Genomic DNA, 27,414 nt, shown 5'->3' on the forward strand with positions numbered 1-27,414 from the left:
ATGCTAGACTGTGACTATACTCTGTTACGATTATAATTTCTTAGACAGACGTCAGAAGAATCTAGTCTATCAACAACAACAATATAACCTCGTAATCGGATGTCAAGAAGCAAGTCACTGATTGCGTTTGTGTTAGCGAGTACAATATTATAAGTATGGTAAGTATAATGGAAATACCAAAATTGAATTTCATGTGCTTAATCGAAACATATATAATATCTAAATATATGAAAGTGCGTGTGGGAACGTATGTTTGTATGTTCTCTATATAAATCTACATGTTTTGACCGGGTGCTCGTGTACAGGGGGTTAAGTCAAATAGCAAGGTATGTAAACTTCTCTCCTTTGGTACTGAACAAAACCCCTTTGTCACAAAATATGGAGCACTGTAACTGCATCATAGATGGAAGAATGACTTAACCCCTTTAACACAAGAGGAAAGTAATTGTGGATAGTTTCAAATCTGTACTTATTCCAGTTTAGCAAAATCATACTTAACCCCCTTTACACGAGCACCCATAATATTAAAATGCATTCTTCTAGTCAATTGGGTATTTTCCTAGTACCCGGTACTCGTTACAGAGATCACTCTTACACTAAACCTGGAGTAATTTAAGCTTAATAATCAAATAAATGATTCTACTTTTTTTTATATGCTCACTTGATGTAATTTCTATTTTATACATATTTCATTGTTATTTTCCATCCAAAGATAATTAAGAACGATGAATATTACTTAATATCTCCTATCTTTCTTCAAATAGTGTTTATATGCCATGTTAAATTTCATTTGTTTTCATAAGTTAACAATGATGCACATTTTTTTTATGGTTAATTAGCATAAGTGTAACCGTTTTTTAAGTGGGCACCAATTTTTTGTTTGTAATGGTGGTTACATCACCCACTCACGTAAACCCCCAGTATGACTGGAGGGCCACACCTGTCGTTGGTTAATGGGTCCATCGGACCTGGCCAGAAATTATTCCAGAAATCCCACGTAAATCTGCAGTAGCAAAATTCAGACTGCTTACAGAACACTATTATTTGGCCAAACACTTGAATAAAATAGGAATTTACACAAATCCAAATTGCCATCTATGTAACAAAGAAGAAGAAATGGCTGAAGATCATCTCATAGCCTGTGAAGTTCTACCTGATGGATCCACCACAGAGAAATATTGGAGAGCAAGAACGCTAATGGCTTCGTTGCCAAAGCCCGGCATTAGATAACAACAACACAATGATGCACATTGGGAGCAACATATAAGAAATTATTTTCCTACATAATCCACGCTATATTCACGTTGTTTTGAAATGTAATCGAAGATGGTTTGCTTATTGTTTATTACACGCACATTTGTATGTAATTACTATTCCATACTTTTTTTTTCTATCCCACGATCATTAAGAATGGTGAATATTATTCATGCTTGTTTCCTGTATTTCTTAAAATAATGTTATGTGGCATGTTAGTTTTTATTTGTCGTTATTTACGTAAAAATGATGCGCCAAAAATAATAATAATTTCGTACACACTCCACATCCTGTATATTCACATTTGTTTTTCAGTGATTTATTAAAGAATGTACCGGTACCTTCAACTCAGATGTGATGGACCGGTTAATTATTATAAATTAATTGCATGAAGGTTTGGGGGCCAAGTCCCCAACAGGGGTTTTTAGGGGGCTCTGCCCCCTAAAGAAGAAAGAACACAATATAAAATATAAGTCGTACCTTCAACCCAAAGGTGATGGACCGATTAATTACTATAAATTAATTGCACGAAGATTTGGGGACTAAGTCCCCAACAGGGGTTTTTAGGGGGCCCCCTAAAGAAGAAAGAACACATTATAAAATATAAGTCGTACCTTCAACCCAAAGGTGATGGACCGGTTAATTACTATAAATTAATTGTACGAAGGTTTGGGGACTAAGTCCCCAACAGGAGTTTTAGGGGGCGGAGCCCCCTAAAACAAGAAAGAACACATTATAAAATGTAACTCGTACCTTCAACCCAAAGGTGGTGGACCGGTTAATTACTATAAATTAATTGCACGAAGGTTTGGGGGCCAAGTCCCCAACAGAGAGGGCGGAGCCCCCTAAAGCAAGAAAGAACACATCATAAAATATAACTCGTACCTTCAACCCAAAGGTGATGGGCCGGTTTATTAGGCTACTAGTCCCCAACAGGGGTTTTTAGGGGACGGAGCCCCCTAAAACAAGAAAGAACACATTATAAAATGTAACTCCTACCTTCAACTCAAATGTGATGGACCGTTAATTACTATAAATTAATTTCATGAAGGTTTGGGGGCCAAGTCCCTAAGAGGGGTCTAAAGGAAGAAAGAACACATCATAAAATATAAGTCGGGGTGTCGGGCACTGAAAAGTACCTTTTGGAAAGCATGATGATGCACATTTGACAAACGCAGTGTACATACTTGCTAATAATCCCTTTTTATTTGTCGTTATTTACGTAAAAATGATGCGCCAAAAGATAATAATAATTTCGTACTCACTCCATTTCCTATATTCACATTTCTTTTTCAGTGATTTATTAAAGAATGTACCGGTATTTAAAAGACTAAATTAGAAACATGTTACATAAATCACCCTTGTGCCAAAAGAGAATGCTCCCTGGACCAAATTGTCGTATTTTGCAGTGGTCGTCAGTACTCACTGAAATGGGTAATAATATAATTATATAATTATGTTGTACGTAGCAAGATCGATTATTCAATTGATAGGATATTTTATGAGGTTGTCACGACTGAGATATCTATTGTCAATTGCTTTTATTTGTCAGAAGGCCTTGACTGACGGATATATAAGGACTGGCGCTCTTACGGGTGGAGGTCGGGGTTCGGGATGGCTCACAAGCAACAAGTTATACTAAATATGTTAAACATAAAAACGACCTATGTAACGAGTACCGGGTACTAGGAAATTACCGTCAATTGTTCTTTATTATTCTCTGTTGTATTCAACATCCACTTTCACGACTCACGAGGCCGTGAAAAAAATAACACGAAATCAAATAACATTGTTGATTCATCATAAAGGCCAAAATTTAGATAATGCAATAAGTATCTTTACGCAATCCAGGACCGTATTATGATTTTCTTATACAGTTGTAGATAGTGAGCAGGCAATTTCTTTACCCAACTGAAATCTTTAATTTTTTTAACGCAAGGATTGCAACCACATAATTTAATATGTAATATTAAATCACCAATAGTAGGCCTACTACTTATCTCGAAATATTGACCCACCAAAATTATGCAATGGAACAAGAATTGGTGTGAAAATCTCATAAAAAATGTAATAGAAATGACAATATTAACTGTGAAAACGAAAAGAGAAGATGTTCTTATTCCACGTACTCCTATGACACCCACTAATATGTCTATCGATTTTAAGCGACTGCAGTTTCATTGTGACTAGCGTTTGTAATAATAATAATAGCCTAATGTGTCCCTTGAAGGGCAAAGGCCTCCTGCTAGAGGGTAGCTCTGTTTCACTAACGCAGTGAGCTACTCCGCATTAGGTTATAGCGTTTGTAATGGCCATATTTAAATAAAGCTCAAAGATAGTCGCTCAAAGTTGCAGACATTAACTTAGAAACATTTTCAACTAACCTATGTGACTTGTTCTTGAGTGGACACACCTAAACATTTAGGATACTTAATTTATGCAAAGGAGAGGAAAACAAAGAATTTTACACATATCAAAAAAGCAATTCAGTGACACTTTTGTCATGTTGCTAATATAGTATATGAATGTACGCAAGCCCATTGTAAATAACACTATATTCATCCTAAAATACACGCATCTCAAAATCATGTTCATGTCCGAAAATGTGTTGCTGAGAAATTCTATCTATGTAGTCACTTTGCCAATATAGTACCTAGGCCTATGTTAAGCATTGTGGAAAGAACAGTACCGGTATCTTAATTTCTAAAATAAACTTCTCTCAGAATATTAGTCTTTATGTAAAAAATGACTTATTGCAAGTTTATATTTGTATCTGTTCTATAAAATATAAAATAATATAATATGTTCTAAATTTGTGAGATACAGATAATTTCTAAAGTCATATTTAAAACGAGTATATAAGTAGGCGTAAGTACAGCGATCAAGGGGTGAGAAATCTTCCAATATAAATTAAATTATGTAAGTATACATTGATTCTTTGGTACGACCGATAGAGATAAATTTTGGCTTACAGTGACACCCCAACGAGTTCAGACTGGGAACAAGGGAATTCCCTATTTACCGTCATTGTCTCTCTGAAGTTCAAGTGAAAGCATACCGGTAAATAGATATGAAATTACGTGAAATGTATATCAGGATACCTTAAGATCAATGTACAGATCTTATAATTATTTTATCTTTGCCTCTATGTAATGTCACATTTGTGGTGGGAAGGAAAGGAGATGGCACAAAGGTTGTACTGTTTTTTTAATACGCCGACTCCCACGAATAAGATAAGCCACTTGAAATTTAACGGTCACTGACCGGCACGATTAAATTTAAGATCTGTAGAACATCGATTTAATGCTAAGTGGGTGTATAGAGACCGAGGGGTGTGTTTTTGTTTCTCTGAACTTCAAGACAATGTTAACTCATTTAAACTTTGCGTGAGTATAACCTGTATATATTTTCGTTTGGTTTTACTTTGTTTATGGTTTGATTTTTCGATTACTGTATTTGTATTTCTGGTGTTAATAGATGGCCTTAACTACACCAGATTAAATCAATAATTAAATAAAAATTAATTAAAAACAGTTGAACGTAAGGCACAGGATGAAATGTTTTCTTTTCAGTGCCTGATCTACAGCTGTTTTAAATTGAATTAAGAAGTTCATTAATTCATGTAAGTGACATTATGTAAAGATTCATCTTTATGAACGACGAAAGCTTAGTAAGGACAATTTGTTTTGGTTGTCTGTAGTTGAGTTTCCGAGATTTCCGGAAAGTATAAGAAGCAGTTTAATTAAAAATAGAAGCAAAAAGAAAAACTCTGACAACGCTTGGTGGTTTCAGCTAGTTTTATATAAACTCGATGCCTGAACCTATAGCCTATTTATGAAGTTTAGCTGATGTATTTCGTTATTTATTACGAAAAACACCAGGTCCCTTGGCTTTTATATAGCACATGGCACTGAAACTTCCAACTTGAATTTTTCTAAGTTCTCCAGTGCGTGATTCTGTGACAGGTTAGGTTAGATTAGCTTAGTTTAGGCTTTTCATATGCCTTTCATATAACAATCTGTGGTAGGTCAAGTTAGTTTAGGCTTTTTGTATGCCTTGCATGTACTAAGTGAAGTGAAATGTGCATTTTGCGTTCATTTTGAAGTGTTCAACAATTTCACTTCACGTATTAAATAATTGCTTTTACGTTATCTACACCAATCAATTCTTTCCAATTGTTACCCATTTTCTAATGTTCTCAAGTCAACTGACGTCCCTCTGAAAGTTAGGCCATTTTTCCACTTTTTTCGTCAAAAAAACCTTCAGTGTCGCGAGCTATAGAAAACCCGGTCCCTTTTCCAGAGACTGCACAGTATCGTTTTAAAAATGGAGCAGATATCGTATTCCCCCATTATCATATAAGAATAACTTTAACTACTGTTTGAATTGTTGACATTATTTATAGAGTGATTTATGCCTTTTCAGTCTATCATGGACTATAATGGAGGTGCCATTGTGGCAATGAAAGGAAAAAAGTGTGTGGCCATTGCTGCTGACAAGAGATTTGGTATCCAGGCTCAGACTTTGGCACTCGATTTTCAGGTATGTTTATATGTATGATTGCAATCAATCGTGGAGTATTAGTCCATTGACATAACAAAATGAATCTGTAATCTGTATTGTAGCCTACTCATTTGCTTGCCATGAAAATGTGTGAATAAATTGTCCTAACATCTTTACGAAATATTATATGCACTTTTAGTGGTTTGAGCAGAGCTGTTTCATGGTCCATTTCTGTAATATACTTTATCTTCCTGCTTGCAGAAAATATTTGAAATGGGACCACATCTATTTATCGGCCTGCCAGGTCTAGCAACTGATACACAAACTGTCCATCAAAGGCTGAAGTTCCGATTGAACCTTTATGAACTCAACGAAAATCGTCGCATCCATCCTAAGACATTTGCCTCTATGGTGTCCAATCTGCTGTACGAGAAAAGGTAACAATCGCATTTTGCGGTATCCATTTATCTTAGGGTCTAATGTGTTCACAGATTTGGAAAACGCTTTCTCCATTGGTTATCAGTTAACTCTTTCTTACACAAAAGTGCTCAGATTGAGTGGCGTGGACCGCTGAACACATTGGTGATCAGATGTACGATATTTGCAACACTGACATTGCAAAGAGAGGAAGAAAAGTTTATGTTTATGAAAAACTTAAAGTCGCCAAACACTAACTTATTGAAGAATCTAAGCATATCTAATCTAGTAAAAGTATGACCACAAACTATTGTCATACTTTTATGGTGCTGAAAGGCGCAAGTTGTTACTTCATAACCGCGGAAACTGAAATCTTAAACTAAAATTTATGTTGCAATATATTCGTGATTAATCATCATTGAACCAACAATCATTGCATTTGGAAGATATTAAATTGTTTGATATTGCAATATTTATCGTAGTATTTTCTATGTACTTGCAGAAATTTTATAAGATTTTGGCTCCTGCTTTTAGAAAATACTTAATTTAAGAGCATTTTGAATTACAAAGGGGATAAATATTATGTAGAATTAATTAGAGAGTTGTTCAATTCCTGTATTTACTTTGTATCTTGAAATTTACGACTGTCTCTCTCTTTATCCCAAATGAAAAATTAAAAGGACAGAACTCTGAAGCTTGGTAAACAAGAAAAAATCTGTGTTTCGTAGGTTTGGACCCTACTTTGTGGAACCTGTGATTGCGGGATTGGATCCCAAAACATTTGAACCCTATGTCTGCAATATGGATCTTATTGGCTCCCCTAATGAGCCAGAAGATTTCGTTGTTGGAGGCACTTGCAGTGAACAGCTATATGGGATGTGCGAAGTTCTCTGGAAGCCAGACCTGGAGCCTGATGACTTATTTGAGACTATCTCACAGGCTCTGGTTAATGCTGTTGACAGAGATGCCATCTCTGGTTGGGGAGCCGTCGTCCATATTATGTAAGTACAGTTAATTCTAGTTTCTCCACACTTTTATGCAATTTATTATTAGTGTGTAGTCTCCATTTAGCTTAAATGATTTTATCTCCGCCACAGAATCAAATTCAAATCTCTGGCAAGTCTTCTTTGAGAATTATTGCTGAATTGCCTGTATGATTCACTAAACAGGAATGTTTCAGGAATATGTAGAGTCGACACTTCAAATGGGAAATTTTTCAAATATAAATACAGAGGTCCACACCTGTGGAGTGACGGTTAGCACATCTAACCGCGAAACCAGGTGGCCCAGGTTCGATTCCCGGTCGGGAAAAGTTACCTGGTTGAGGTTTTTTCCGGAGTTTTCCCTCAACCCAATATGAGCAAGTGCTGGGTAACTTTCAGTGCTGGACCCTGGACTCATTTCACCGGCATTATCACCTTCATCTCATTTAGACGCTAAATAACCTGAGATGTTGACAAAGCGTCGTAAAATAACCTACTAAAAAAAAATAAATCCAGTGGAATTAAAATTGATCTCCCGGGTGTCTCATTGTGTGCTGTTTCTGAGTGATCTTATGACCAGAAAGTCACTGTGAAGAAATTAAACTTAAAATAATTTTAAGAGAATCTGTCCTATAAAGTGGAACTTAGATTTGTCATTAATTTGCTGACTGCAACATCTATCAGAATGATAATTCTTTCTGAAAATAAAACCTAGGTATATATTAACAATGTTGTCTTTAGGTTATAACTTCGAACAACATTGTGTTACATGGTACAATAAATATCACTTTTTAGGATTCAGTTTAATAAAAACTATTAAATGCTACTCAATAAACACCAGATCACTGGGGCGCTATGTTTCTTTACTAATTCTGGCATTAAAAGCTGAGATGATCTTTAGTGCTTACTTCACAAGGACAGTGGGCCTTTAGAACCTATAGAATGCTATGATCACATATGGTACACCTCAAAATCTGTGCTACAGTGGCTGGTCATGACAATATCTTTGAAAAATATTGGAGTGCAAGAGGTCAAATGACTTTATTGTCAAACGCCTGGCATTAGAAAACAACATATGGAAATAAAAACTCGTAACCAGCCAATGAAATGTGCAATAATCAACAGTAATCTCACTAGAGGTTTTGATTTATCTAGAGAAAATCAAAACTCGAGTGGGATTTAATTGACTATTACACGATTAGAAGAAAGTATATAAAGATTAGAAGTAACGAAGTACTCCAATACAGTAAAATATTGACTTACGAAAATAAAATTGTCTTCAATTAATGTATTATTGTACCACCTGAACATTACAGATATTACGCTAGATGCATGCTAAATGGCAGTGGTGTGTTATAATTATGTGATGTTATCAGGTGTGCCAACTATGGAATCTTCATTGAGCTCTGTAGATGGATACTAGTCAAGAAGGCTTTGTTGATTCAATTTCATTTTTATTAAAACAGTTGCATTCCACTTCAATTATCCGGATCCCAGTAATCAACGTCACTTTACAGATGATTTTCAATAAATCTTAGTATTAAACAATCTCTGATACGTGACTATCCATAATATCATAACCTAAATAATATAAACAAGTGTTAGAAAAGTTTTAATTAGGGATGATGAAATAAACAAGAAAAGTTTTAATTAACGATGATGACATAAAAAAACATGAATAATTTTAAAAGAAATAATTATTGAATGTACAATTTTTAAATTTGAATGTTTAGTGGCTGGTGTTAGTGTTTTATATTAGACGTGTGCGTAAAAGAAGTGCAACTCGATGTACACGGTGTATTCCTCAACTTATTCAGGATTTCAGAATGGTGCTCTTGATTTATTTGTAAATAGGATTTCAGGGAAGATGCATAGGTATGACCAGTGATCTTTATTAATTCTTGTTCTTGAATGCCAATGCGAGTCATATTTGAAACTGCTGTGCATCGACTGGAGTGGTTTGTAATTTTCTGGTTTTTTGACGTCCAGACCAGCGCAGTTTGAAATGTTGGCAAACAAAGAAACAAATGCTTGGGACGTGATAAAACTGTGCGATAAGCAGCCATGATTGGTTGAAATACGTCCTTTCATACCAAAAGTAGTATGACGTAGTAAAAGTGTAATAGTCGTGATTAAAAACTGTGACTGATTAATAGATGAAACCATTCTGCTTACAATAGTAGAAATATCCTATTTTCGTGTTTTCCTTTTGGAAGATCGATTCCAAATATGCCTATCTTTCCATGTTTTTACTTTGTCAGGTGTCGGGCTTCCCAATATAAGCAACTAAAGTCAGTAACTGCCAGTAGCACTCCCCAGGAGACAAAGTCCGACAAAAAAACCAGTGGTCGAAAATGATAATCTAAGCTTCACTATGCTTTAAAGTGCAAAACATACTCATACAATACAGCATTCATCGAATTTTCTGAAATTACTCTAAAATATGTCTAATTTCTTTGTTTTTACAGTGAGAAGGATAAGATCACCACCAGATCTATAAAGACAAGGATGGATTGAACAAGAACTTCAGAAATAGGACATTTTTCTTTCAAATTTTTCTACATCTATGAACAATGTATGTTAAAGTGGTTTAATAATTTCAATAAAGTATTCTCTTTGTGGTTTCAGTGATTAAATATACAAATTATATTTTAGTCCTTTACGCAAATATTTTCTCTTCTCGACGTTTCTTTGTCACAACAGTGCCAGGTTTGTGTTGGGCATCTGGATGATTCAGAAGTTCAGGTGGACATGTTGACACTGGACTGGATAAGATTGTATGCTTCAAATCGTAGAAAAGTTCAGAATCATCTTTGGTGCAGAATGAAATTGCCATACCATGCTTGCCAGCACGACCTGTTCGTCCAATACGATGAGTGTATTCTAAAAAGAAACAATTTTACAGAAGGTTACTACAACTATACATACGTTGAACTTAACTACAATATACCCAATGTAAAGATTTTCTATTCATAAAGTAAGTAAACTATAACTCTATGGTTTTGTGGAAAAGGCCACTGTAGTATCCTCGGGACATGATACGTTTCAGTCAACATACACAAAGTTTGCTTACACAATCATAAAATCGTAGAACACATCTGTTTCACTACTTTCAAGAAAAAAGGCTAGGATATAAAAGAATAAATAAAATGGCTATGTTAACAAGATCTATTAAACGAAATAGTAAAGACGTGAAAATAAGCTATAAAACGTACCTTCTATGCTCTTTGCCATGTCATAGTTGATGACCATGGATACATCCTTGATGTCAATACCTCGTCCAGCAACGTTAGTGGCCACGAGGATGTCTTTGGTGCCAGACTTGAGACTTGCAAGAGCATATTCACGCTGTTCTTGACCCTTGCCACCATGCAACGTACATGCATTATACTGTAACACAAAACAGTGGTTGTAAATAAAACTTCCAGTCTTTAAGGAGTAAGACAAGATAATGGTATTTGGAGCTGAAATCCTGTATCAAGCAAAATTTGTCTGAAAAATACACTTTTGGAACAAGTAAATGAATTTGTTTGCCTTGGATATAAATTATCATTTGTTGAAATTTATATATACCAGAAAATATTCTCAAGTTTACAAAAATAATGTGAATTTATTAGAATAATGAAACCCACCGCAATACAAAGAAATACTAGAATACACCTTTACAAGATCTTGGCAAAACCTGAACTCTGCTATGGTAGCGAGGCATGGACAATTGGAAATAAGGTAAAATTACTAGTATTATTCCAAATTTTCCATCATGTCAAAAACTCAATAAGCAAATCTTTGAGTATTATAGATATATTAATTTGTTCTACAGAATTTATCTGTAATATTTCTCCTAAAATATTAAGTAAAAATCTTTGAGTGCTAAAATGAATTGGCAATTCCCAATTCAACTAGGATCCATTTTCGTAACATAAGGTGATGAATTCCCAGAATAATTTTATATCACAAGAGTAGTAACATGACTTCAGAAATTGCTCTCTCAAAGTAATTGTGTTTATTTGACAATACTTATGTGCGAGTGTTTTTACACTCTGAAATTAATCAAATCGAAAATGAGAAGTAATTTTGAATTTCAAACATAGATACCATATTCTACAATATGATTGAAAATTAACTTTGGGAAGTTTTTTTTTTTTTTTTTCAGAAAAAATAGTTTCAATCATTGCAACAGTGAAAAGTATCATATTAGTAATTTTCTGACATTATAAATGTACATTCGAAATATTATTATATCTTTATAAGGGCGTAATAAATTGAACAAATTCCAATGGTACATGTCTTTAAAAGGATTAGATTAAATTCAGTACAAACGCATAGTAATTATTTCGTTTATAACTGTAAACTTACACCAAGTTTTTCCAATCCTCTTGCCAGTACATCTGCGCCTTTCTTCTGGTTAACGAAGATGATAATCGGAGGTGTAACACCACGTCCAAGGATCTCGAGGAGTTTGCGTCTCTTGTCAGCTTCAGAAAGAATGTATACAATCTGTTCCACTCTCTCTGTTGGCTTGCCAGCAGAACCAATATATACTACAGCTGGGCGCCGCAAGTATGTTCGAGCCAAACGTTCAACTGCAGGAGGCATAGTGGCTGTAAACATCACCGTCTGCAAAGGAATTACCATGCTAATGTATAACATTGAAGTTACTACTATTTATATATCTTTGCAAGATCCCTTATACAGATTAAATAAATTCCAAAACGCTATCATATTATCAGATCCAAGGGCAGCCATACAGGCTACAATTTCACAACAGTATACAGAAGGGAATAAAATTCAAGATTTTAAGAAAATGATCTATTCCCTAACTAAACTATAGAAAAAAATTAGTTTACAATGCATTCCTCCCCATTGTGATACAAAAGGAACTGAAACAGCAGACTTTTTGTCTAAGAAGGGCACAAATTTTACAACCATCTAATAACAGATTTCCATTTTATTCTGTAAAACAAATAATAAAAAGTAAATTCAGATCTACCCAAAAACAAAATTCGACTGGAGCAAAAGATAAAACTTGGGGAATTTTATTAATTAACCCCGACATAATCCCCAAAGGCCATGTAAATCTGCTGTTTCGTGTTCAAGTTGATAACAGGTCATGATTGTATAGCAAGCCACCTATACAGGATAGGAATTTTCCTTAAATTCGCCTGTTTTGTGCGCCAGATTAAAGATCAGTTCCTGAAACAACTAAGGTGAGCAGAAAATATTTCGTGTTAGCTATATCTCAGCCTAATAAATTCGGAATGTAATTTTTTGCGTCCAGTCTCCCTCTCCCTCACTTGGTAGTAATGCGCAAAAGCAATGAAATAGACATGGACAAGAAACAGTACTTCCGTAATGGAGAAATGACATACGTGCTACATATGGAACACTGCCAGGTTCTAGGGAACTACCAGAGATTAAAAGCAATATCATACAGCAGAGGAGCATCAACAAAGAAAAGTGACAGAAACATTGACAGTGAATAGCAAGGTAAGTGCTAATATGCCATCACTTTTTCATGCAAAAACAGCATATGGGAGGGCAATGGCTTCTGGTATATTACCAATACAGTGAATTTGAATATCAGTACAACTCACCTGCCTGTACTTCTTCTTGGAATTGTAATTGGCTAGAAGTTTTGTTTCATCTTCTGCATCTTCGGTGTCTGGCTTTAGATTTGTGACAGGCATGTAGTCCAGAATCTTTTGTACCTCTGTAATATATATCAGAATGAACTGTATTGTAACACTATACCACCACAATAATACCGTATTTCATCATGTAATCGTCTCCATCACATAATGGTCGCACCATTATTTATAGACAAACTGATCAGGACTTGCCAGTGGCTATAAATGCCTTCATTTCAGTATAATAATTGTTGCATGTGGTGTTTTTTACAAGTGTTTAAATACTTCTTTTTTTTTAGGGCTAGACCAATCATTTTTCTGCAGACTAGCTCATTGGTCAGATAATATTGACTCCAGAGTATCCAATGTACTGGTACATGTGACTCAACAATACTGTGAATGTTTTTAATTAATAAAAGCGTCTTTGTGATTTGGCGAGGTTTGAAATCCGAAATTGGATGAAGCAGACTGAGGATCGTGAAGAATGGAAGAGGATCATTAATGAAGTCAAGGCTGTCTTGGGCTGTAGAACTAATTAAGAAGAACAAAAGTGTCTTTAATTGAATTACACCACAGTAATATTTATTTTATTAAAATATTATTCACGTTATTGTTCCAGCATCCCTTTCCTCACTCTTTTGCTACGAATCACGCAACTTGGCCCTACTTGCTTGCACACTCTCCTGTTACATGGAAGCTGATCACGTGACCAATCGTCATCATTTTAATTTATTCTTTACATAATGGTCGCACCATATATTTTCACTCGAAAAAAAAAAAGGCATTAAAATTGTGACGATTATGCGATGAAATATGGTACTACAATATTTTTGCGAAAATTACAGAACTTATTTCAATATAATGACTGCATAAAGTCTTGGTAGTACTTTAAATGATAACTGTAACGAAACAGGACAGAGATGTGAAGCACCATTAAATTACTGTATATCATCGTTGTTCCTGCAATAACTCCATGTAACATATTTATCGATTTTCAGATTTTTGCTCTATTAAATAACTTAAATAGTGATACAGCAAATAATACAATCTCCTATATGTAATTATATTTCTTTGTTTCGAAAATGTAAGAATTCACAATCTCCTATGTACCACTGCCATAGATGAATACATGTGTTTTTTCTTCCTACTGAAAAATTTTATATTTTGCACATAGGAGTTGTTGCAGGAACAACGATGATATACACTGAAGTTCATTGTGGGTTCCAGGACTCCACATGGCAAGAATTTGTATGGATCACTGTTAGGGACCTGAACTTTTAGCATCTATTTTTCTGAAATGAGCATCTACTTTTTTCCAAATTAGCGTCTATTTTTTTTCCAAAAGAAACTTTGTGCATTCTAGCTTTCATTTCTCAAAAGATAACATTGTGAACAATTCAACGTTTTTCTCCTTCAAATTACATCTTCTGTCACTAAGTCTCATTTTTCATTTTTCACCAGCTGTTCAATAAGTTTCTCAAATGAATTGCATGCACTTCGAATTTCTTGTTTTGGTGTACTCGAAAATCCTGGAAACATGCCAATATTTAATTTGTCAACTGAACAGTTACAGTTGTTAGCCCCATTTTACAGAGGAGCACATGTCTCACAAATTCAACCAACTCTGCCAATGTAGTAATTAGAACAACTACCCAATTCTGCTGCAATTTCAAAAGCAAACAGCCGAATAAACCAACGTGACGCATTTTAACCAAGTCTATATCGAATCCCCCCCCCCCTCCCCGAATGCCACCAGGTTGTCATTCGACATTTCTGGTCTTCTCTTTTGGCAATGGCTTATTTGTAACCCACTTCTGAAGTTGGGGCACCTAGAAGGTGGAGTTAAGCTGCCCCGAAGATATTATGATAGGATGATTATGAATATGTAGTGACAGGAGAGGTCTTAAATCTAAACCTAATCTATTTTCCAGATCATGGACCAACACAGGAACAAGTCCCTTTAAGAAAAAGTTACTGTGTTCCAACCGGGAATCGAACCTGGGACCTCATAAACTGTAGCCAAAAACTCTGACCATTAGACCATGAGGCTGGTACCCATACCGAATATAGAATTTGATAGTCGATATTACGATATGTATATAAATTACCGGATCTCATTATCGTTGTATGAAATTTATTGAATCAAGCAGACAATATTTGATCGACATGTTTTGAGTACCGAACTTAAAAAATGACTTTAATTTTCGTATATATATAATGCGCTTTTCACCTGAAAAATAGTATTTGACTGATAAATCGCTATTAAATAGCATTTTTCTCGTGATATCCCAATTTTATAGGAAATTCGCATTTTTTTGCAGTTTCAATTCTGCTAGAAAATCATGCTAAATCACTTTACAGATGAAAGAAAAAAAAAAGACTTTCTATGCTACAATAAAAAAATTATCATCATCATCATCATCATCATCATCATTACCAGTTCTTGAAATTTGTAATATGAAATTGGATTTAATTGTAATTTGAAGGCTCATAAATACATACAGTAGTATGCTATGCTTCCCATACACACCTGGCTCAAAACCCATGTCAATCATACGATCAGCCTCATCAAGAACGATGTAGGTACACTGGTTCAGCACCAGGTATCTGTTCTCCAGCACGTCGATCAAACGACCTGGGGTAGCTATCACAATCTGCAATACAAGAATTAAATTCTTAAAGAACAAATTTCATTTCCTAGAACCATTAAAAATAGGGTGATTATAATGTTTAAGTAAATACGGGAATGAGCATTGTCCTGTTTAGACAGAAACAGAACAGGTGTCACAGGTAATTTCGCCTTCTCCTCTTTTGGAAATAAGTTCATAAAATTTAGAATATCATCATCATTAGCTTCACAAATTCAGCCACTGATCCATTTCAGTTCCAGTCATGAACAGAGCTGCGATTTATACGTACTAAAAGTTAAGAATGACACTGAGTATAGTTGAATGGATGTAGTATCGGTTAGGAGGATTTTTAAGCATGATTCACAAGGCTTCAAAAAGTGACAATTGAGAACTTGTGACTACAAGGACTAGACAATGCCTCTTGTAAATCACGTGGTGATTTGTAAGTGGCAATTAGGAGGATTAGAGACCCTTAATAGTACTAACAGAAGTACTGAATAACAACAGTAATATCTAAAGGAGTGGGGAGGGAACACGGTTTATATGTTTATAAACTATACAGATTAAAGGTTATTTTACGATGCTTTATCAATAGCTTAGGTTATTTAGCATCTGAACGAGATGAAGGTGATAATGCCAGTGAAATGAGTCCGAGGTCCAACACCAAAAGTTACCCAGCATTTGCTCATATTGGGTTGAGGGAAAACCCCGGAAAAAACCTCAACCAGGTAACTTGCCCCAACCGAGAATCGAACCAGGGCCACTTGGTTTCGCGGCCAGACAGGCTGACTGTTACTCCACAGGTGTGGACCTACAGATTAAAAATATTACCTTTCAGTACATAAAAAATCCCAGATTTAATCATGAAAAATCTCCTTTACAATTATTAATACTAAAATTAAACAGGCTATCTTACAAAATACTGAACACAAGGTAAAAGAAGAATTGGTAGACAAAACAAGAGATGATCGAACCAATGAGTATTGCTCAAAACATGAAGAAAAAGAAGAAAACAAATCATTACCTCACATCCCATCCGAAGACGGAAACCTTGCTCCTCCCTGGAGAGACCTCCAACCACAACCACTGTCCTGATGCCAAGTGGCTGCCCGAACTTGTTAGTCTCTTCCTCGATCTGCTGTGCCAATTCTCGAGTGGGTGCCAGAATAATGGAGTATGGACCCTGCAAGAAAACCATACATTGCACACGAATGTCAGTAAAAGAAGCAACAACAATACTGAAGCAATAATCACAACTGATAATAATATGATACTACAAAATCGTCCATACTGTCTCATACTTACTACCATATAGAGTTCAGTATCTAAAGTTATGTAACATTTACCATGACTATTACACTTTTACTACCTCATACTACTTTTGACCAATAAAACATACGGAATGAGGTGTTTCAACCAATTATGGCTGTTTATCCTACAATTTTTATCACCTTCCTAGCATTTGTTTGTTTGCCAACATTGTACTTTCAATAATTGTATCTTTTAAAATGATTCATGTTTATTTCATTATCCTTAATTAAAACGTTCCTATTATTTATCTTGTTTATATTATTTAGGTTATGTTATAGCTTCTGCTGAGATTATGGATACTCACGTATCAGAGATTGTTTAATATATATTAATAATTGAAGTGGAATGCAACTTGTTAACGAATATGTCATCATCATATCCGTCACGTATTAGACCCTACAGGATCTGTTACGGTCTCATGCCAGCGCTTTCGTGGTCTTCCCAATTTCCTCTTTCCTCTTGGTACATAAGTAAGAATCTGTTTAGGCCATCTAGTGCGATCCATCCTTTCGACATGTTTTTTCCACTGAAGTCGATATTGTTGAACAAAATTAACTATAGGATCCATTTTTAGTTCCTGCAATATGTCCACATTTTTACGGTGTTCCAGCAAAGAGCATCCCGCTGTTCGTCTCATGAACCTCATTTCAGCTGTCGTCAGCCTTTGCTCATCAGCTTTTTTGATTGTCCACGCCTCGCTACCATAAGTGAGGACTGGTCGAGCTAGTGTTTTTAACGAATATGTGACGAGCAGAAAAGTAATGTGACAGGCTCAATTTTTGTACAAACTTAATCTTTCTGTCAATGATTAAGCTATGTGTTCTGCACACCAAGAATAACTGTACCAGTTACAAAACGAGCCTCTGAAGAACAGGTACAGATATATCCAGTTGAGAGCGAAGTTTGTGAAAATGAAACTACTGAAAACATATTTCATGGCAATATCTGGTTAATACAGCTTTGTGCTATCAGTATGAATGTTTCTTGAGGCAACTAAATTCATTTTAACCTCTTATCAGTTACATTGAGACTAAATCATTACACCGAAATCTGTGTTCACTCTATTAAAAATTCCTAAGCTTGGCATCAGTGCATAATCTCTTAGCTATTGTCATCTAAATGTTATCTACCTGATCAGCATCTTCAACACGTTCAATCTTGGGCAAGGACTGTATCCACATAAGCAGAGGTATGAGGAAGGCCAGAGTTTTGCCAGAACCTGTTTCAGCCACACCAATAATGTCTCGATTTTGTAGACCAATAGGAATAGCTTGTCGCTGGATGGGAGTGGGGTCTGTGTAGCCAACCTTCTCCACAATCTCCAGAATCTCGGGAGGAATGCCTGATTCCTTCCAGTTCCTGATCGGATCAGGTATCCGACCACCTAAAAAGAATGTTAAATGAAAAATATAAGTAGAATGTTCAACTGTAACACAGGAGAAGACAGTGGGCACATTTTTTAATTCACTGGTAAGATTATGAATGACATCACACTTCCATCAAGCTGGCCTTGAATTTAGCAGAATTTCAATGGTGCTCATCATTGTGGTGCAAAAAATAGGCAAAATGAGAACAATTTGCACCAACACATCTCCAAATTTCACGGATCTCTACAAATACTATATTCAGTTGTTGAGGTTAGTATTAGAAATTAGTAGTAGTAATAGTAATAATAATAATAATAATAATAATAATGTAATCTGAAATCTTAAATAACGATAATACTGTATGTTCTCAAAACTTAAGAGTAAAACGAAATCTAATGAGTCAGCATAGTTAGGCTACGGCTAAGTAAATTTCCTGCTCATTTATTTCATAAAGCCATTCTTAAAATCAGCATTCATTGCTAATACATTCCATGGCATCGAGAGCATTCACTGATGAAAAAGTCTGATGAACTGGCACTGAATTATAAAAAAATTTCTTGATCGGAACAACAAAATACAAGGTTGTGAGGAGAAGTATCTCTTACCCTTGATGGTAATGTTGTAATCCTCTCGAAATATTCGCCAGTCTCTCTCTGTCATCTCATCTTTAGATTTCTCGGACCAGTGGCGGTCATCCCACTTCTGCTTCTCCTCTTTCTTCTTCAGTTTTTTCAATCGAACCCTGGGAAATAAAATGACAGTTTTTTTTTACCTACATAATAGAACCTGAAGAAGGAAACTCTAATCTGGAAAGAAATCATTTTCTGAATAAGTATCAAAGAGGACAGGAAAAAATTTCTCATGGAAGATGGTATTATTTTTATCATATTATTTCTTTTTTTAAACTTGCAGTGGAAAATTATGAAAAATAAAACTGTTTCATTTACATGATTCGGACAAAAGAATAATAAAAGTACAGTATTCAATCGCATAATTTCCTCTATTTTTCACAAAATTTGAAGGCGAAAAATTGAGGAGAGAAAATTACACAATAAGTACAAAATATTGGGAATAAACTTGTCTTAAACATATATAAAATTTGAATAATTATGGGATGTACTGTAAGCAGTAACATGAGCTGCTGCCAGGAAGTCAAAAGGAGGATAGCAATGGCAAAGGAAGCTTTTAATAGAAAAAGGAGCATCTTCTGTGGACCTCTGGAAAAATAACTAAAGAAGAGACCAGGGAAGTGTTCTGTGTGGAGTGTAGCATTATATGGGGAGGAAACATGGACATTACGATGAAATGAAGAGAAGCGACTAGAAGCATTTGAAATGTGGATATGGAGAAGGATGGAGCATGTGAAATGGACAGACAGAATAAGAAATGAAGCTGTGTTGGAAAGAATGGGTGAAGAAAGAATGATGCTGAAACTGATCAGGAAGAGGAAAATGAATTGGTTGGGTCACTGACTGAGAAGAAATTGCCTACTGAAGGATGCACTGGAAGGAATAGTGAATGGGAGAAGAGTTCGGGGCAGAAGATATTGGATGATAAGACATTAAGATATATGGATTGTATGCAGAGACTAAGAGGAAGGCAGAGAATAGGAAAGATTAAAGAATGCTGGGTTTACAGTGGAATACCTGCAATTTGACAGAACACAATGTGTGTATGTCTAGGCAATTTGACAGCTTTTCTTTGTACAGCTGTGTGTCAGTTCCAATGCCTGCTAGTAGTTTGGCAACAACAATTTTGATTATTTGACAACAGATGTGGAGAAAATTATTTTCATTTTCAGACAAAGAGTGTAGCTTACTTGTCTTTCAAATGCACTTGCAAAGAATTTACGTGCTAAATAGAGTGGAAGTGAAATAAACCTGCAGATTGAAAGGGATGATAGGGTATACGTAAATGAATATAAAACCTATATTACGTTTTGATTAAATGTACAGTTAATTAGAAAATTGAGTTGGAAGTTTCAGCAGTCTGCCAACATCACCGCTAACACACGACTCTTTCTTCTCGTAATACAGATGTTAGAGGTCAACAAACTCAGGTTTGTCTGTCTTAGTGAACTATCTCCATCTCCCTTTCTGGCTATAATTTTACAAACTGGTCACATCGGTCAGTGGCTTCAGTGGTTTTAACATTAAATTTACACAAAAACTGTCCATGCTGTTGAACTACGCCAGAGGGATAAATGATCCTTTATTTGATTTTGTATCAATATGGACAAAAATCAAGACCGTACTTGCAATAGTTATCGAATAAGATGGTCTTAAACATTTGGGGGAAAAAAAAAACATCTTTTTGTAAGAAAACTACTGTTCTCCAACCAGGAGATTAACCTTGAAAGGAATGTGCTTACTATTGCGTCATCTATTGGAGCGAAGTAGATAGATAATATTACCGTTATAACGTCAGTTTAAAAAACATGCGCTCTCCTGCATATGTTATTTCCTGTATGGAGGGACTAAAAGACCAGGAAATTAACCGTGACCTAATTTTGTAGCTAGGGTTGTATAAATATGTATCAGTGTTATCGTTCGTGCTTTGAGAGTTAGCCAATGGAGATGAGTATACCCACGTGTGTGACCTTATGACATCAATATTCATTCACAGCATTACCCCGCTGCGTCTCATTCCCCTCAGACTTTCTCCTGGTTGGAGTATAGTATGAACTTTCCACCAATATGATATGAGATTTTTTTGTTACATACAACATAAGCTATCCACTCTAAAAATCTGTAGAGTTATTTCACTTCCATCCTGTATACACAACAATGAGGATTTCACTCTTTGATACTGACTTTTCTTGTTCTTTTTCAGCCTCAGTGCGCCGTCGCTCCAGTAGTTCTCCATAGAACTTTGACTGATCTCGCTTCTGAGCCTTGATGTCAATGCCCGCAACATTGCCTCTACCAAAGAATTGGACCTGTAATATAAATTTACGTCAATCACAGCAACATTCAACAATGGATGTTCATTACTAGGGTCAGGATTCTTATGCAAATGCATATCTCTACTGGCCAGTTGAAAGTCATGCGAAAGCATTTTATACATTTTCCAACAGACATACTACAAATTTTTTTTCCTTTCATTGTAACATGACACTTGTACTATCACTGTCAGTGCAGGGGTTGAAAAATTACACACACCTGATGTCGTTCCTTGTAGAGCGGATTGTAATCAACTGAAGTGTCCTCAGAAGCGTCCCAGTCAAACACGAATTTTCGGTCATTGAGTCTTCGTACACGGCGTTTCTTCTTGACAAGACCAAGATAGCGTTCTCTGATAGCCTCCACCTCTTTCTCCTTGTCTTTTGAGTACTGACTATCCTCATCTTTATCCTTTTTGTCTCTTTCTCTTTCTCTCCGTCTGTAATAAACAATAACCAAGTCCATTACATATGAAAATCAATCATGGTATCGATTAATCTATTTCTTCAGTTAATGTTCATTTTTGTCCCTTCACTACGTGGAAAAACTAGAGTTCTACTGTAATTACTACTTTTCAAAATTAAAAATAATGACATCAAATCTATGACACTCTCAAAAAAAGTCACAACAACCCAACCTTGCAAGATTTCAACCCTCCATTTTAGGATCTAATACAAAACATGGTATTCACTCGACTAACAAGGACTCCTTCCCAAGGATTAATACTTAAGTTCGTTACTTTTTTTTTTCTTAATGTGCATACATGTTCCCTCTTTCCTCTTTTCTTCTTCAGCTAATCACATATTCCCAGTGTATTTTACAGTTCATATTTCAGATTCCTGAATGAAGCACAAAATGTACCTGAAACCATCTTTATCTCGATCCTGATCCTTGTCCATTTTCCGCATATCATCAAAAGCTTTGGAAGCCTCTTTGCCAAAATCAGCCCTCTTCTTCTTCTCCTCTTCCATCTTGCGTCGTATCTCATCCACTTCTTGTTGTCTCTTCTTCATAGCCTCTGCTGCACGCTCTTCTTTTGTCAGAAATTTGGGCTGAGAAAAAGACAATTGTATGTCACAAGAAATCATACACAATATGAGTTTTTAAGATTTCACGGTGATTTGAGTTCGGAAATAATCTTTGGTAAAACCTAAAGTTTACTCCTAAATCACACACAATGTTTATTTTTTTATTTGGTTATTTAACGACGCTGTAGTAACTACGAGGTTATTCAGAGTCGATGAAATTGGTGATAGCGAGATGATATTTGGCGACATGAGGTCGAGAATTCGTCATAGATTACCTGACATTTGTCTTACGGTTGGGGAAAACGTCAGAAAAATCTCAACCAGGTGATCAGCTCAAGCGAGAATCGAACCCGCACCAAAGCGCAACTCCAAATTGGCAGGCAAGCACCTTAGCCGACTGAGCTACGCTGATGGCTCACAATGTTTATTAACTACAACAGAAAGAAGAATTTGTTGGTGTATAGGATGCAACCCAAAAATTAAGCAGTTTTCCTGGAGGAAAATTTACTGATCTTTTAAAAGCCTACAAATTCTTTCACAAAGACTTGGAAGGGAACAAAAGGGATATTTATGGCTGTACCTTCATTGTATAAGGTATACCCTAATCTTTCCATACAAAAAGACTTCGCATGTCAATAAACGAAATGCAGATCCCCTTCATGCCCAACTGTTGATTGATTTCTATGTTCACATGCCTAATTATTATTTTAAACTAACACCTTCATCCACTTTCCTAATTGTGCATCCAAAGAACAAAAATCACAAAAGTGTAAATAATTTGCACACTTTTCTTTTACTTATTTGTGTAACAAAATTAATTTTAAAAGCAATATCGGATAATTATATATTATTCCATTTACTCACTTTGCTGCGAGCTGCTTCTTCAGCCTGTTTCTTAGCAAGTAGTTCTTCTAACGACAACGGCTCCTTCTTTGGTTCCACTTCCTCCACTGGCTCTTCTTTCACCTTTTCCTCTTCCTTCTTAACTACATTTGTGCTGCAGATAAACACAATAATAATTACACCATGTATAAAATAAAGAGTACTTATCTGCAGCTGCACATAACACAGATGCATACAGTCCTCGCTTTATCTACATAGGTATTAACATACGTGAATGGTTTGTGTCTGTTTTGGCTTCTTTAAGTTAGTTTTAATTTTATTTGATTAATTTTAGTTTCTTCGTAACTTTTTATTTTGGTTAGGTTTGGTTTTCTCAAGCTAGTTTTTGTTTACTTACATGATTTCCGATTTAGGTTACATTTAATTTTCTCAGGTTAGTTTTACCTGGGATGCCATCTCAGCCATTCTTTTGTAATGAATGTGACATATGATGGGTTGCCAGACCTAACGCGTTGCAAATATTTAATGGAATGTGTTCCACTGTATTTATTTTTATTTAGGTCTATTTATTTTTTTTGTTTCTTATTTTTATTATCTAAATCGTGTTTATTTATCACAACGCCAATATGTATCCCACTGTGTTGTTTTTTTATTATTAATCTATTTTTTTTGTGTACATTTTATTCAGTTGTCGGTTTCTGGTTTAATTATGTAAATCCTACTTAATTGTAATCTAATACTAATACGTATACTAATGTGTTTATTTTTATTTTTACTGTGTACATTTTTTTTATTGAATTATCGGCTTCTGTTTTATGTGATTCATATTTGATTCTAATAACATTAATATGTACTATGTTTACTTTTATTTTATGAGGTAAATTTTTATGTAACTACCTCTTTTGATCTCATTATGTACCTAAATTGTATCAGTATGTAATTACTTAATTCCGATCCAGTTTTATGTTCAACTAGCCTATGTAAGCAAGTTTTAATCCTGGTTGAGTGTAAGAGAAGGCTTTACGGCCTTAACTCTGCCAGGTTAAATGAAGCCATTATTATTATTATTATTATTATTATTATTAATATTATTATATATACAGTAAGTTACTAGAAGTTAATTTTAAAAAATGTAGAATTTTTGGATATTCCATTCTCAGCTTGTTATCTCGCGGTCTTTCTTAGACTCATTTTAATTTTCATCATTATTGCTCTGAAGATTTCATTTTATCAGCATTGTTGCACTGTAATGCATGATAAAAATGTCACTCACCTCAACACTTCATTTTTATTAGCTTAAAAATCTGTTAATCATTTTCAATAATAACATTTTTATAATTCTTTGCTGGTGCTTAAATATCTGTGTTGATAAGCTCCTTGACTGTTTATTTGACTTAAAAAAAAAGTTTTTTGTAACAGGTGTGACATGGATTTTTTAATGGGTGTGACAATTCTTTGGTCGGCAGGAAAAAGCACATAAGTAAAAAGAAATAATTTTTCAGGGGAGACTTTCTTTTTAATTTATTCTTAACTGAATATAAATAGGTAATGAAATTCATGTATGTTGGTTAAATTAAGACCCTTTTCAATTTAAAATACAAGAAATGTTATTATTTCAAAAATTAGAAAAAAAATACTATACTTATGTGATTAGGTACAACAGAAAAATCAATTTTTTTTTACATGTGTGCCTTTTCCTGCCGACCAAAGAATTATTACCAAGTAAAACATGTTTTCACTTTACTGGACATGGAAAATTAATGCTTCACAAAAACTCGGAGACCACATTGAGCTATGATATATTCAGACATTTTACTACACATTATCTTACTTTCACACGAGAATAAATTATTTTATTTTTTTTTTTTTAGTATGAGGTGTATGTTACAAAAAAAATGACTGATCTAAGAGAGAGTCACATAACGTCATGAACACAAATCTATCACTTGCCTGTTATATTAGAGTATTAGCCTTGTCTTTTAGCAAAGACCTAAATTTTGGAAGAAAACTCAAATGTGACAATTTTGGCACTTAGATTAGCTTTTTTGAGTTGACCCGTTTAATTACAAAATAAACTTTTGACATGTGCATCTTTAGTAACAGTTGCCATATTTTTTAGGCCTAACAATATAATTTAAGCAATCAAAAATTATTCACACTGAAGTTATGATGTACAGACTCAGAAACAAAATTCAGCTGACCCAAATTTTGTTTCTGGGTCTCTACAGCATATGCAAAACATTTATATGATCAGTGATCACTTACGGAGTCGGTGAGCGCTTTCGGTCTCTGTGGCGATGTCTGTCTCTCTCCTTCTCACGTTCTCTGCTTCTGCTTCGAGACCTTTCCTTCGTTTTATCTGGTTTCTTTTTCCCACGATCCTTATCCCTTTCTTTGGAGCGACTTCGGGACCTTCTAGTTCGGTCCCTGCGATCTCTCTCCCTGTCTTTATCCCTCTCCCGACTTCGACTGCGACTGCGACGTGATGACTTCTTCTCCACGCCCATCACTGATTATTATCAGATGTAGCCTATAATAGGATTTACTTTATATACATACAATTCAACAAAATTAATTACTTATACATTAACATATTATTTTGGTAATTTTCCACAACAACTACACCTAAGGAGACACATCTTCCTTCGCCCCTACTTCAACATAACACGCCAGAGGTCCAAACGGCACGAATAGGAAAACGGACCATTTTCCCAGTAGGGTAATTCGTCCTGGACCTCTCACGTTGATGAAGAAGAAGAAGAAGAAGAAGAAGAGGGAGATGTGTCTACTTTGATTTCGTTCTTCTGGAGAATTACGATTATTTTACTTGAAAAAATCAAATAGCTTTAACAGTTTAAATATGAATAGGCTATAATATTGTTGAAAACAGTGTTCAAAATACAGTATATATCACTGGTATCTCTCATCAGCATTATACAATTAATAAAATATACCAGTTTATTATACCTTGGATACAATGTAACTTTAATAATAAATCTTTCGCGTAAATTAAAACCAGATAACCTGTCAATTTTCATTTAAGTAGACTAAGTATCAAAAATATTATGCAAACAAAAAAAAATAGGCATTTGCAACGCACTTACTTTATTAATTTCAAATATTTGATGCACAACTATACTTCAAACTGCGACTAATTTACTATTAATGATAAACTAAACATTACTGTTATGAAGTACAGTAGTCATGCACGTATAATTTACGAACAAAAAATAAAATAATTCAGATCCTAATATAAATAACATGCAACTCTGATATGTGCCCACGTGTTCTTTAAATTAACTTACCTAAACTCAAAATAAATACAAAAACTTCGGCTAGAAGCAGTATTAGCGTACACAAAACGTTACACAGTCGAATAGGTTATAAAGATTACGGAGTTTTGTTTTCTACAGCTGCGACTTTCGTGGTGATCACATAAACTAGTCCATGACCACAATATGACTATACTCTTTGCAATCGGTACCGCGCAGAGCCATCTATATCTGGTCCGCGTGGTCTGCCCCAAACAGCTCATGTATGCTTGCTGGCGCGCAATTTATAAAATTTGATATTTTCGTGCCAATTTTCTATTTTCATTTGTTTTAGTGATATAAATGTAGATATTTCGGACATGTGTAGTACAAAGTTGTACACGTAATTATAAAAGTATCTCTCACACACACAAAGGAAAAAATTCATAGATAAATAATGAACAGTAGTAGGCGTACTAATAGATTTCAAGCGTAACTTGTGGCGTAGTGTAGTGGTAACATTATTTTGAAGTTAAAAAATGTTAAATATTGACAGAGACTTTAAAGAAACTGATTGCGTGAAGCCCTTATACTAGATTTAAAGTAATAAAATAGAATATGCACGTTCCTTAACACTGTAATGTAGTGTATTTTATTACTATGTGATTATCAAATAAAATACACTAAAACACAGTGTTAATGAAAATACATATATTGTATTTTATTACTTTAAATCGAGTACCGATACAGCCGTTTCATGTAATCATTGATATTTTTTAAATTGCAAACAGTTTTGTCACTACTATAAAACTCAGATACATAAAACTGGTACCAATAGAAAGAGAAACTGAAAACATTTTACTACCTTACTCCTCTGGTAATACGGCACACATCACGCCCATAGTCGAGTTCCTCCCAATTACATTCAAGCACGTCACTATCGATTGATGCGATGGTTCCTGCGATGCACGCTCGTAGATCAAGCATGAACTGTGGTAAGGGAGGCACTAGACTCTATCTTTAACTTAACACCACATGAAAAATCAAGGAATGTCACGTCTGGAAAACGTGGAAATCAACAAAGAAGATAACAGTTGTTGCAACCAGCATGTCCAATTCACCTGTTTGAGGAAATGTGGGGATGCTCCGTCCTGTTGGGGATGAAATCGGATGTGTTTCGTTTCAGCTTCGGCAGTAGCTATTGCTGGAGCATATCCAGGTATATTATTTCCATTGCCGTTTCTTCAGTGAAAAAGAA

The 27,414-nt window shown here is 35.0% G+C and overlaps 2 protein-coding genes across 2 annotated transcripts; one reads left to right on the forward strand and one right to left on the reverse strand.

Annotated features, from left to right (window-relative positions):
• Window positions 1-9,784, forward strand: Prosbeta3 (proteasome subunit beta type-3). Its single transcript, XM_069819815.1, has 5 exons — window positions 1-158; window positions 5,680-5,796; window positions 6,019-6,194; window positions 6,903-7,175; window positions 9,626-9,784. The coding sequence occupies exons 1-5, from the start codon at window positions 156-158 to the stop codon at window positions 9,672-9,674; spliced, it is 618 nt and encodes a 205-aa protein (XP_069675916.1). The 5' UTR covers window positions 1-155; the 3' UTR covers window positions 9,675-9,784.
• Window positions 9,683-26,354, reverse strand: LOC138695591 (probable ATP-dependent RNA helicase DDX23). Its single transcript, XM_069819814.1, has 14 exons — window positions 26,211-26,354; window positions 25,171-25,435; window positions 22,927-23,059; window positions 21,896-22,086; window positions 21,254-21,473; window positions 20,906-21,030; window positions 18,698-18,834; window positions 17,856-18,109; window positions 16,439-16,597; window positions 15,315-15,438; window positions 12,752-12,867; window positions 11,514-11,774; window positions 10,373-10,547; window positions 9,683-10,040 (listed from the first exon to the last, which is right to left on the reverse strand). The coding sequence occupies exons 2-14, from the start codon at window positions 25,410-25,412 to the stop codon at window positions 9,817-9,819; spliced, it is 2,361 nt and encodes a 786-aa protein (XP_069675915.1). The 5' UTR covers window positions 25,413-25,435; window positions 26,211-26,354; the 3' UTR covers window positions 9,683-9,816.
• Between the last annotated feature and the right edge of the window lie 1,060 nt (window positions 26,355-27,414).

This window comes from Periplaneta americana, chromosome 1 (assembly GCF_040183065.1).
Source record: "Periplaneta americana isolate PAMFEO1 chromosome 1, P.americana_PAMFEO1_priV1, whole genome shotgun sequence".
NCBI classification, from domain to species: Eukaryota; Metazoa; Arthropoda; class Insecta; order Blattodea; family Blattidae; genus Periplaneta; species Periplaneta americana.

Bases quoted from the DNA above. Each gene is read 5' to 3' on its own strand.
- Prosbeta3 (XM_069819815.1), top strand. The intron at 6,195-6,902 runs GTAACAATCGCA...TGTGTTTCGTAG, and splicing joins AATCTGCTGTACGAGAAAAG to GTTTGGACCCTACTTTGTGG. The intron at 7,176-9,625 runs GTAAGTACAGTT...TTGTTTTTACAG, and splicing joins GGAGCCGTCGTCCATATTAT to TGAGAAGGATAAGATCACCA.
- LOC138695591 (XM_069819814.1), bottom strand. From the start codon at position 25,412: ATGGGCGTGGAGAAGAAGTCATCACGTCGCAGTCGCAGTCGAAGTCGG. The intron at 21,031-21,253 runs GTGTGTGTAATT...TTTATATTACAG, and splicing joins TCTACAAGGAACGACATCAG to GTCCAATTCTTTGGTAGAGG. The intron at 18,835-20,905 runs GTCAGTATCAAA...TTTATTTCCCAG, and splicing joins GCTGAAAAAGAACAAGAAAA to GGTTCGATTGAAAAAACTGA.